Source organism: Diospyros lotus, chromosome 4 (genome assembly GCF_014633365.1).
Source record: "Diospyros lotus cultivar Yz01 chromosome 4, ASM1463336v1, whole genome shotgun sequence".
NCBI classification, from domain to species: domain Eukaryota; kingdom Viridiplantae; phylum Streptophyta; class Magnoliopsida; order Ericales; family Ebenaceae; genus Diospyros; species Diospyros lotus.
The window spans coordinates 11,931,452-11,944,111 of record NC_068341.1 but is presented as its reverse complement, the minus strand read 5'-3'; the positions used below and the strand labels follow the sequence as shown (position 1 = coordinate 11,944,111).

Below are 12,660 nucleotides of genomic sequence, written 5' to 3'. Positions count from 1 at the left end.
CCCTTGAAATTTTTCCTTTGCATTTTGGTCCTTATCCTCAAGCCCCTGATCTTTCTAACACCCTCACTAAGACCCTCAAGATTAGAACTTCTCATTTCTCCCTTGAAGTTTTCAAAAATTTACCGTTTTGACCTCCCTCGGGCATTTTTAGAAAATTACACTTAGGCCCGACTGATTTATTTGACCTAAAATCCACTCGATTCAACCTGAAACCTCTTAAGGGTTGTTCTATACATCGAATACTAGTCCTTGACACTCTCCATTGACTTTTTGGATGTCGTTTACAGCAATTCGATAATACGACCTAATTGGCAGCTGTATTTTTGTTGTACCGAAAACTGTTTCCGATCTCATTTCTTTCATCACTAAAAATCATAATTTTAATTGCTCGTCGGTACTATACCATTTTCCTTGACTATCTAGAGTCCGAGGTACTCCCTCTGATTAATTCGGTCGTCCAAAGCTGTGTTAGTGTGCCCTATAGTCTTATTTTTCCCAAAATTCCAATTATGCCCTTTATCAAACATCATTTTTATCCTCAAAATTATTCTCGGGTGTTACACCGAACCCCAGGAAAATCGGCCAAAAATAGGGCCAATTTGGCCTTAAAATGCGAGAAACACAGAGGGCGTGGGAGAGTGGCAGCGCGGACGCACCAGCGCGCGCCACATGGCAGCCAAGGGCTGCCCACCGCCTAATCAAAACGGCGCCGTTTTGGCGCTTTATGGCTGATAAAAATCCAGAAGAATTCCTCCAGCGCGCGCAGCCGAGAATCGATCCCGCGCCTCACGCCAGCGCCCGCACGCACGCGACCGCTAGGTGGCCGCTTCCTTTGCTCTTTATACGCGGCCCATTAATTTTATAGTGAATCACAACCACTTCCAAAAATCACATTTTTAACCCCACACAATATCGATCAATTACACATGCACCCAAAATTCCATTTCCACTTATTTCACTTAAACCCCAAATTTCTAGAAAAATCCACTAAATTAATTTATTTTCTTATATCTCCAAATTTCCAAATAAATTAATATTTCCTTTTAACCCACAAATATTCAATAATCACCACAAATATAATAATTAATAATTATTAATCATTTTCAAATTTCGAGATATTACATGCATTTTTATTTTAGGGTTAAGTAATTGCGTTTGAAAACTGTCCACTTCTATGATGAAGGAAAGCGGGATAGTGGTTTCTATAATATTAACTCCAAAGAGTCCCTGGCCAAAACCCATATATAAAATTTTTTATACTTTTTCGTACGAAACGACATGTGTTTTCCATCAAGTTAAGGAATTATCAAGTGGACTAGTGATTAGAAGATATTTTTGGATTAAGAATTTTACTACAGATTTTTGGTGTTTCAATCTTAGATAACATAACTAGAGATATGTTCTTAATTTTTACATGATGGCTGGGGTTATGTTATTAATTTTTTTTTTTTTTTTTTTTACACCTTAAGATGGGATCTTGAACTCTATTGTTGATTAGGGTTCAAATATCAACCATGCACTTCATCATCATAAGAGGTGGGGTTGTGGTCGGTATTAAAGTGTAAGGGGACAGGAGAGATGAGAGGCGGGGGTTCATCAAGGAAGATGGACTTAGGGAGAGGGGTCTAGTAGTTTTGATATTTTTGTAAATCTTAAAAACTATTCATGCAACGATAAAAGAAAAAACAAATATAAATTTGTTAAAATTAGAAAAAGTTCTGTGAAAAGTTAAAAGAAAGAAAAGAATAGTTAGTGCTTTACCAAACCTCAAAAAGATCCCGAATTAAGAGAAAGGGGGGATGGCCATACATACATATATATATATATAGAGAGAGAGAGAGAGATGCTCTAGTCTCAGTACAAGTAATGAGCCATAAAAATGGTCTGACAAAAGTGAGAGGGGTACGTGGGTACTGGGTACCCCACAAATTAAGAAAAGAACAGCACATTTTATTAGATTCCCTATGCTTTGACGACTCCACCTGCCTGCTTTCCCCACCCAAAATTCTCTCTCAGTGTGCTGTGCTCCACATCCCCCATTTTCAAGTTTACCAGATTCCCCTTCACTATGAGAGCTAACGCCCTAGTTATATCGTTTGTACATCCAATTTTTCTTCTTTTTTTTTTTTTTGATATCTTCGTGAGCAAATTAGTTGTCCTTCTAACTTAAATGTGTGACATTTTATTTAGATAAAAAATAATAATAATACATACAATCTAACAAGTATTTGGTACCATTTATATACATGCAAATGTGATTAATTTAATGGCTATGGGTAATTTTAATAATTATCTTTTCACTATTACCAGCATTATTATAAATATTTGATATTATATATTTTTTATTTTTTTATTTGTTAAATATTGATTAAAATTTTAGGTAAAACTTTAATAAATATATACGTACATACATACATATATATTTAAATTTAAATTAAACGGGTATAAACATATAGAGAAAAATACATCTGCTTTATAATTAACATGACTTGGTCAGGTACTAATTAATACTCCATAGTGTCATTTTGCAGAATCAAGTATTAAAAAACATATACTACAATGCTAAGTGAGGCCAACTTAGCGTAGTAAAACAGACATGTTGGTACCCATTAGGGCACACCCTGAGGAAAGGGGCGACAAGGGGATGGAATAAAAGCAGAAGGGCTTGTCTAGTGACTAGTCTACTACAAAACGAAATTTAGTTCAGACGGTGACCATGACATAATATCATGCATGCACTCTAGCTGCGCCCCTAATTTTTTACCATAATAAATAGTCTATCCCTTTCTGACACTTTTTGCAGCCAAGTTTAAAGTTGTTTGGCCGCTGGGTCAACTCTATCCTGCTCCATTACCAGATCTAGATACAATTTGTATCTTCATTCTTCCATGGATCATGGATGAGAATTGCTAGAACTCAAGGACTCGTCTGGTGCAAATTAGAGGGCGGCTTCTTTCGTTATCAAGTTCTAAATTCTCTCCTCTGGAGGTTTATGCTTGATATGCATTGATTGTAAGTTAATTGCACATAAACGATGAGTTAGTTCAATGCATGTCCAAAAATAATAATTGTGGGCTCTGTGTTTCACTCAGCTAAGAGAAACTGCTATTGCAATGTGGGTGGGAAGGAGGAGGAGCCTTGTGCAAGATAAGAGATCTCATCAAGTGGTCCACATAAACCCGGCCCAAACAATTGTAAAAACAGAGAAATTTGCTTATAATAATCTACAAACATCAGACACTTGAAATTGTAGCCACCAATCCATTGCCTTCAGTGGAAAATGGGCCAGAATGCTCCCCTTCAATCTTCGGATCCTGGCTTCTCTTTTGGCCCTAACAGACATATTTGACGAATTTTGTTAAAACTCTCCAAATTTTTGGTCAAAACCACATTTTTCTCCGTCTTTTATTCGGAGCTTTTCATTCTAGTGATGCCTACAGCTGTATCCAAGATTTTTTTTATTCCAGAAGCAGATCACGCGTCAAGCTGGAGTAGCTCAGTTGGCTAGAGCGTGTGGCTGTTAACCACAAGGTCGAAGGTTCAAGCCCTTCCTCTAGCGGAGAGAATATCTTCATTTATTTCATGTTTTGTTTCACCACAATTTTCCATTTAATTACGAACTTGCTACATTTCATGGAATGGATATAACTTGCAAGGGATATAAACCATTTGAGCTAATAAGCCGAGGAGATTAAAGACTACAATTCCGCAGTCTATTCTATAAATTATAATAACCTTCCAACAACCAGAGTAGATAAAATCATAAAACAATATACAAAGACTTCGCTTATAAAGTCAAAAGGGCACGTGGAAATTTGAGCTTAAGTATCTACATAAAGGATCTGATGATGGGTCCGAATCTGAAATTCAACAAAAAGCTATTTCATTCAGAAATGGGAAGCTGCAAACTCACCAGGTTAATGCTGCAGATGATAAAGCAAGGAGGATCCCGAAGCATTGGTGAGATCAAAGCTACCCCAAATGCAAGGTCAAGGCATCTCCAAAGAAAAACCTGCTTAAACTGCGGAATTAGAGCTTCCCACAAAGACGAGTCGAGAACAGAGCTACCGGGTGAAGTATCCATCTACAAGGTCCCAGCTGAATTCTGCCGGGTGGAGCCAGACGCTTATAATCCTCGTATAATCTCAATTGGCCCGTACCATCATGGAGCGCAGCGATTGCAAGATATGGAAGCGGTCAAATGGCAGTTCTTTAATCGCCTCTTTGATCCCCGGCAGCCAAATGCTGCTAGCTTAACACAAGTATATGAAGCAGTGGAGGAATATGAGGAGCAAGCCAGGTCATACTATTCGGAAACTATAGGAATTTGCAAGGAAAAATTCGTTGAAATGATGATCCTTGACGGCTGCTTCATCCTCCAGCTCTTCAGACAACTGAAGCAGCCAGACTCCAAAGATAATCTTGACATTATTAAGAGATGGATGATACCATTTCTCCGGCGTGACCTGATCATGCTCGAAAATCAGCTGCCACTAGTAGTTTTGGAGAAACTGCACAACTTAACAAAAAGCAAGACTACTGCAGACGAGGATGAGTCACTCAAGGAGCTTGCACTTCACTTCTTTAGGCCTCTGATAGAGCCTAGAAATGAAAAACCTATTGAACAAAGCATTCTAAGGTACTGGCTCGATCACTTCAGCTCAAGCATCCTCCACACAATCGACTCCTTTAAGTCCCCAATACAATCCGTGCAACTTAATACGGTGAGTACTTCAAATTACAGAGAGAATCCTCCAAGGCACTTGCTGGATCTATTCCGATCAGATCTGCTCCCAACAGTCAAGGAGCGAAAGAGGGAACCCCACATTATGCGCTCCGCAAAAGAGTTGAAGGAAGCTTTTATAAAAATCAGGAAAAGAGACAATTGCAAGCCGCTGGACTTGAGCTTCAAGGCAAGGAGATTCAGGCGACACGTACTCGAAATTCCCCCACTGCACATCAATGACTACAATGGTACTCTTTACCGGAACCTTGTGGCCTTTGAGCAGTGTCATAGCAGTTGCAAACCGGACGTCACCAGGTACTTGTTCTTTCTAGATGGACTGGTTGACTCTGAGAAAGATGTAGAGCTTCTCCACTATGCAGGCGTTGTGCAGCATTCTTTGGGTAACAAGAAGCAGGTCGCTGCACTCATCTGTAAACTCTGCAAGGACGTAGCCCCGGATGTTCAGGAATCTTATTTACACCAAGTGGTTGGAGGCATTCACACTCACTGTAGCAAATTCCGATACAGATTGATAGCAAGCCTAGTTCACAACTATTTTTCCAACATATGGGTGGGAGCATCAACCGTGTTCGCCATCCTTCTTATTTATCTTACTGTGGTTCAGACATCATGTGGAATTGCTGATACTAAAATGTTGGAGCATGGCTTCTGGTCTTCATTGAAAAAGTCTTTCCTTGCCCCGGTTGCAGCGTTTAAAGAAAACTTGGAGACCGATCATCCAGATGGCTTCTGGGCATCACTGCGAAAGAATAAACTCTCGGACGATTCCTTTCTATTTGTACAAATTTTCTTGGAAGACCTGCATCAACATGGCTTCTCGACAGCCCTGAGAAAATCCTTCGCATTTCATTAATTTAAGAGGGAGCCATCCATAAACGAGTCAATGGATAGCTATGAGGCGCTTCATGGGAAGTATCTGGAGAAATTTGATTTCTGAGCAAGGAGGGAATTATTTCAATAGAAAGCAGAGTGAGCAAGCGACAACAGGATTCTGTTTTATAAATCGAGATTCATGTTTTGCCTGATTGCCTATGTATATGCAGAACCACAAGAGATTTCTTCCTCTCTTGATAATTTTTCCCGTTCTAACGTGACCATTCTAGTCGAGTGGCTCAATTTGCTTTTTCGAGACAATTTGCTAATACAACATCAAATTAGTGTACACATTATTTCAAAAACTGGTTATGATTGATTGCTGTTCTCGTACACACCTCTCATATCAGGCCTACATCCTTTGCCAAGTAGCTTTTCTTTAAATGAGTAAAATAAAATTATATCAAAATAATTTATTCATAAAAGACGTTCAAAGTTCATCATCTTGGTTAAAGAGAATCAGAGATACTCTGCAATTCACGTGTACATTTTTCTTCTATCTCCTTTACCCTAAAAGCCATCATTCACTTCTTTCTCGTGGCCCTTGAAATAAGAAACTGAATGCGTAGCAATTAGCAAAAACTCTTTTTAACTACTCTAGCGTTGTATGACTTTTCCCACTTGATCATGCCTTTCCAGTCAGATGAATTGCACCCCGGCTTGCCGACAGGGTGAATTGCTGACCAGCTATTGTCACCTCTTAATCTAAGTTAATAATTTTATAAAGCCTTTTAAATTAATTTATAAATTTTGTTAATTTTAACTATTATTAACATTTAACTTCATTAAATCAGTTTATCGTCTCTTTAAAATTGCTTCTGCCATGTGAATTAAAAGATATTTTCATTTGGAGATCATTTTAGATATATTAACTTTTCTTTTTTCTTCTTGGCGTTCAAGGGAATGTGTTGAGGTGAATCTGCAATCGGTGCCGACTCAAGCATAGTCCACTAACGTTTATGGCTAGGGCTCGAAAGTAAGAGGGCCCCCAAAAAATTGAAAAGAGTGAGAAACCCAAGATGAGAGATGTGAGAAAAAAAGAGAGGAGTTAAAGAACACCAGTGAACGTCGAAGCCAAGCCAAAGAGAGAGGAGATGCTGGAGGACGAAAGGAGATGCCAGACGAGATGCATCCAAGACAACAGAAGATGCCAAAAAGAAAGAGAGAGAGAGGACCAAGAGATGCTGGAGGTGGAAGAGATATGGTCATGCACTCAAGCGAGAGAGAGAGAGAGAGAGAGAGGAGGGGAGATGCCAGAAGACCGAAGATGAGAGGAAGGAGACCAAAAGACGCCTAACACGAGGGGTGGTGGAGGACCGCGCGAGGACAGGATGAATGAGACTAAGGGACGCCGAATGATTGGAGGTAGAGGAGACATGGTTAGCTGATCACGTGGGAGAGAGAGAGGGGGAAGGAGGAAGGAAGAGTCTCACTATCTCTCGTACTAGTACTAGCTACATCTTGAATTAAATGTTGAGATTTGATAATTATTAATTAATTGACATTTTAGAGCATGAGAGGGTAAAAATTTTCACTTGTCAGTTGTACATACCGCGACTTGACAATTATTAATTGATTGACATTTGAGAGCAGGAAAGAATTAGAGAAAATTAAAGAGAAAGATATATAGGAGAAGGAATACCTTGAGGACAAGAATAAATAAGTAATTTAATTATATTATTAATTTAAAAAATTATTTTTTAAATTTAAATATAAAATTTTAATAAATAAATTTGTATTTTAAAAAATATAAAAATAGTTTTTAATAATGTATTTATATTATTAAAAGACGGGCAAACAAATTTTTATATAGTACCACAAAAGTTGTTGAGCGAACAATCATAAATTTTTTTGGTGTACATTGATAGATACACAGGACAGAAATTTGTGTGATGGAAGCTATGTTGTACCCTCTGACCACTAGACGACACATGATGGTTGTTAAAGCAAAATGAAGAAATATATTGCACGTTCTCTCTTTCTTTTTGTCAAAATTAAAACATTAGGTTGCGTTTTCTTTGCTGTTTTTAAGTCATTTTTAATTTTTAATTTTCTAAAATAATGAAAACGCGTTCTCTTTACTGTTTTTAAAAATATATTTTTGAAAACAAAAAATATATTTATAAAGAAAACTCAAAACAACAAAAAGTTATTTTAAGTGTTTTCATCCAAAACAAACTCAAAATTCAAAACACATTTATTTATTTATTTATTCATATTTTATTATTATAATGAAAAAAATATTACAAAATTCATTAACTTTAAAATGTAGAATTTTTTTAATAACTTATAAACATTAAATATTTTTAATTTACTAAATAATCAAATTTATTGAATAAAATATTATTAAAAAATTATTTTTAAAATTTCAAAGAGAACGCGTTTTCTAATTTTCTGTTTTGAGAAATAGTTTTTTAAAATGACAAAGAGAACGCGTTTTTAATTTTTTAAAAATAGATTACCAAAACAGAAAACTGAAAATGAATTCAAAACTCAAAACTAAAAATTAAAAAGTAAAGAGAACGCACCCTTATGTTTTCTTGTTTGTAAATTTTAGAAGAAACAGAACACAACAATATTACCAAACAATACAATCCATTAACACCCCCCCCCTAAAAAAAAAAAAAAAATCAGCACAATCATTTATTATTTGTAATTTTTACTTGAGATTACCGTTCTTGCATGGATCTTTATTTCTGATACTCTTAATTTCGACAAAGAAGATAAATTACAAGTGAGTTTTTAATTTTTGTCTACATCAAATATCGAACTCATGACTTACTGATATTAACTCCAACGTATTATTTATTCACCACTTGATCTATATCTTGAAATCATTATAATTTTCACTTGTTCAATAGTATATTGCTTCATGGTTAGCATTTGAATAATCTAAGCAATATCGATTGCATGGGCTTGTATTGGGCCGAAGTTCATATATTAGTGGAGCACGCATTGGCCCAACAACTTGAAAGTTTTAGGCAATCTAGAAAATTTCGGCTCAACAACAGCCCATGGGCTGCAGTTATGGCCCAGATGTCACTGTCAAAGCGTTTGAACAACCAGTTGGTCGTCTCTAAAAACATAAAAAAAATTAAAAAGTTACTTTTTATGTGAATAATGATGGAGAAATTTTAGCCTAATATTTAATTTTTAAAAAATCCAATAAGCTTAATGCACTAATAATTTTCAAAACATCAAAATCTTGTACAATTTTTTTTTTTGCATAACTTTATTTAGATATTTAAATAGTTCATTCTTTATCAATGTTAATGAATTTTCCTCCTTGTGAAAAAAAATAAAATATAAAAAGATCTCGGACCCACAAACTTCATCACTCTGAAGGTCAACTTGAAGACGATCTTGAAGTTGCAAAAGAGCTAAAAATAAAAATCAAGCAAGCATAAACAAATTATCAACAGATAGTTTGCCACACGTTTTGTTTCATTAATTAATTGTTTGACTGATTCATATTTTATGTGGTTAAAGCCAAGCATTATTATTAATAGCAGATCAATGGCAAAACCGCTTATTATTGTTGTTCTAGCTTATATTTCTTCTTCTGGGGTACTCAGTCCCATTTAAATAACATCAACAGGATACTTTTGATGTTGCTGTAAAACATGAGAGCTAGCTATATATAACTATTAATTCCTCACAATCACTGGAGAAAGTTCCCAATTTCAAGATCAAATCAGCATTGATAGCTATGATTTCTCTCAGCAGCTGGTTGTTTTGATCAGTAAAGGGACATTTGAAAAAGTTTCCAGTGTCATAGAGTTGGCAAAAGCTTGCGGCAGAGGCCAATGTCCATTCCATTGTAGGCAATTGGAGCATACATCCACAGTTCATCCGAACTCAATAGCTGCAGAATTCGACAAAAAAATATATAAAAAAAATTAGGAATTTCGATCAGTGAGGTGTATGCATGTATGTATATATAAAAGAACAAATTAAAGGATATTAAATTGGATAATATATTTTTGTGTATAATTAATTACCTTAATCTGTAGCTGCAGAAACTTCACGTAGTGGACTGCCTCTTCGAGCATTGTGCTGATGTCTACCTGCCATATATATGATCGATCATAGACAAATCAGTCAAGATTTCAAATGCTCATGATAGAACCCACAAAAAGAAGAAGGTAAAGATGATCTATGGACATTGTTCAGAATGGTTCATTTTCTGCTATTTAATTACCTTTGTTCCATTGGGGACAAGGTTCTGCAGAATTTTCAATCTCTCATTGATTCTTTCTCTTCTTTTCTGAAACAGCAGAAAATAAAATTAAGTGCTATATATTGAAGAATTATCAATTAATTAACAAGGTACTCTATATATGCTCTGGCATCAGGGTTTAATTATTAATTAATTAATTTTACCCTTGCATAGAGGCTTTGGGGATCAGTTGCAGCCCCTCTACTGGCTCTTGTTTTCCCATTAGAGTTTAGAGCATCCGCCGAGCCTTTCAATTTCGAATTAGCGGCCCCTCCTTTTATCTCCTGAGAAGCATTAGACTCATCGTCTGAGCAGCAACAGCTTGAGCTTTGCCCATTTGTTGCACCATTAATATTCTCCTGATCATGATCCTCATTGCCATTCACGGCGATCTTCTTGTTCTTTTCAGACCTCTCATTCTTCTTACCTTTCTGCGTCTGCATTGCAAAGTTATGATAATTAACAAACTTCTTATAGAACGTTATCTACAAATCGTTTTGTACGACAGCCATACAAAACATTCAAAACAATACAAAATCCATTGTTTAGGGTTCTCCGTTTTTTCTAATAGATGTAGTCCGAGTTAGTAGTATTTTGTAGAGAACTTACAGTTTTTGGAACCCTGGGTTTCTTCTTAGGAGGCAGCCCAGATAAGTCATCATTAATCTTCCGCTTGGGCGGCAGTTCTATGCCAGGATCAGCAACGGTTGCTGGTTGAATAACGTCGCTGCTTATCTCTTCATTGGCTTGGAGAAATTCTTCCATTACATTACCAGGAAAAATGGGGACCAACAAATTATGTTCATTGTTCATTGCAAAAGAATCAAAGGATTGAAGATCATTGTTTCCATCGTGAATGTAGTCAGAATCACTAAAGCAGTGGTTTTGATGATGCCACGGAGGTGGGAAAATGCCACCATTGCTGCCACTGCTGTTGTCACTTTCCCGAGAAAAGCAGGGAAAATTTGTTCCGAAAGAATCAGTAGTGTTGAATATACTCTCACAAATGTCACCCAGATTCATATCAGCTTCATCAATGGGCCAAAACTTTGATGAAGATTCTTCTGTGGAGAACATTCTGTTCATCAGCAGATCCCATTCTTCGTCAAGAAAAGCTCCCACCGGCTCCATGAGAAAGGAGATATAGAGGTTTCTGCTTGAACTGGATTTGGAAATGGAAGTTGCAGAAGGGTTTGGAATGAGCAGAAAAATGGAGGCAAATTTATAGAGAATGTTACTGGGAATTGACTTGATTTGTATATTGAAATCCCAATATTCCAAATTATTTAATTATAATTTCTCTGTAACTAATCTCAGGAGTCCACTGTGGGACCAACACCAGGCAAAGTACAACTCAGACAAGGACCAAGTTCATGAATTGGTTCATTAAAATAAACCCTAATCTTAACCCAGCTCAGACTTGCTAAATATTGCAAAGAATGATTAGAAGGTCCAAGGACGTGTGATTAGGGTTTCAGCAATTGAACTAAACAAATTCAAGACTTCTTAACAAAATTGGTTATTCGGAAACTTTTTTGTTTTTTAATATTCATATCAACGTACCCAGTTTTAATAGAATGAATGAATTATTAATTACACCAGACTAACAACTTTGTAGAAGCGATAATCGGGCGTCTCCAAAGTTTCTTCCATGATTGTTTATTTCGAAAACACATTGACAGTAAACAAAATAAGAAAAAAAAAAAAAAAACAAGGGGCAGAATGATCAAGGAAGGATTAGCAAGACTAATGTGTGGTTAAATTAGTAGGGGCAGAATGAGAGAGAAAAGTTGGGAGTTTTGCATTGAAGTTGGGAGAACATGGGAAAGTTTTGTTGAATAAGTTAATGAGAGAGAATTCTGTTGAGGAATTAAAAACTGAAGTAAGAGAAGACGGCCATATCGTGGGGATGTGTAGGACACTCCCAAAATATATATACTCAATAAAACCAGACAAAGTAAGCGCACAACTCGATTCTTTGTTTCCCTATTTATCTCCACAATTGTTTATTAGTTATTGTTTCCATCTATTTATCTCAACTAATTAAAACACATTGTATTAATCCACTTAAAATTTATATTAGTAACAATAATGAGCTTATTTATTTCTGATAGAAAGATAACGAGTCTAATAAGAAAAAAAAAACATTAAGTATAATTGTATCCCTATTGACTCTTATGAAACGAAAAGCTTCGTGAACCAGAACTTCGATTATCCCATAATTCTTACAATGATTTGGACAAGATTAATAGCAAGAACACCATAACCCCAGCTGTGGAGATCTTAGCGCGAAAGTAACCCAAGAACCCATAGATTTGCCATGAAACAGCACTTTGCAGATTAGTTGGACTTAGTCAATTAACAGCCTAAGCACAGCTTAGATTCTGCCGGCTGTCCCGCTTCGATGCTACGCGTCGGACATAGAAATCTTCTTCCATTAATCCAAGAACTACGTACGGTTGAAAACTGGGTTGTTCGGAAGTTGGGCCGCCCATTGCACGTTAAAAGCCCACAACCAAGGATCGAATAAAATCTTAGTGGAAAATTCATCATCAGTAAAGACATGTTCATTATTTTCATTATCATATTTTTCTATGTTTTTTTTTTCTTAGTAAGGAGAAGGTTGGATGTGTGGTCCAATTTTGTCAAATTCACTGTCTTATCTATTAGTTTAGGATCCATCAATATTCCAATTTCTCCTATGAGTCTTAAGTGTCTAACAACAGTTTATTAAAGCTTCTATGTTAATATCATTAGTCTGCCCCTTATCTTTAAAACCCGAATCATCGGAGTGTGAAATCACATGAAATTTTGTAATGAA

The 12,660-nt window shown here is 36.2% G+C and overlaps 2 protein-coding genes and 1 non-coding gene across 3 annotated transcripts; 2 read left to right on the top strand and 1 right to left on the bottom strand.

Moving 5' to 3' along the window:
• Nucleotides 1-3,485: 3,485 nt before the first annotated feature.
• On the top strand, nt 3,486-3,559 carry TRNAN-GUU (transfer RNA asparagine (anticodon GUU)). The gene has a single exon. It is a non-coding gene; the product is annotated as a tRNA-Asn (tRNA).
• A 148-nt stretch (nt 3,560-3,707) lies between these two features.
• LOC127798956 (UPF0481 protein At3g47200-like) lies at nt 3,708-6,103 on the top strand. Its single transcript, XM_052332615.1, has one exon. The coding sequence runs from the start codon at nt 3,846-3,848 to the stop codon at nt 5,598-5,600; it is 1,755 nt and encodes a 584-aa protein (XP_052188575.1). The 5' UTR covers nt 3,708-3,845; the 3' UTR covers nt 5,601-6,103.
• Nucleotides 6,104-9,392: 3,289 nt separating this feature from the next.
• Nucleotides 9,393-10,970, bottom strand: LOC127799667 (transcription factor RSL2-like). The gene is made up of 5 exons (XM_052333890.1): nt 10,449-10,970; nt 10,004-10,276; nt 9,822-9,887; nt 9,622-9,687; nt 9,393-9,485 (listed from the first exon to the last, which is right to left on the bottom strand). The coding sequence occupies exons 1-5, from the start codon at nt 10,968-10,970 to the stop codon at nt 9,393-9,395; spliced, it is 1,020 nt and encodes a 339-aa protein (XP_052189850.1).
• Between the last annotated feature and the right edge of the window lie 1,690 nt (nt 10,971-12,660).

Coding starts and splice junctions, on each gene's coding strand:
- LOC127798956 (XM_052332615.1), top strand. CDS start 3,846: ATGATGGGTCCGAATCTGAAATTCAACAAAAAGCTATTTCATTCAGAA.
- LOC127799667 (XM_052333890.1), bottom strand. CDS start 10,970: ATGGAGCCGGTGGGAGCTTTTCTTGACGAAGAATGGGATCTGCTGATG. Junction 10,277..10,448: donor AACCCAGGGTTCCAAAAACT/GTAAGTTCTCTA, acceptor TTTGCAATGCAG/ACGCAGAAAGGTAAGAAGAA. Junction 9,888..10,003: donor CCCAAAGCCTCTATGCAAGG/GTAAAATTAATT, acceptor CTGCTGTTTCAG/AAAAGAAGAGAAAGAATCAA.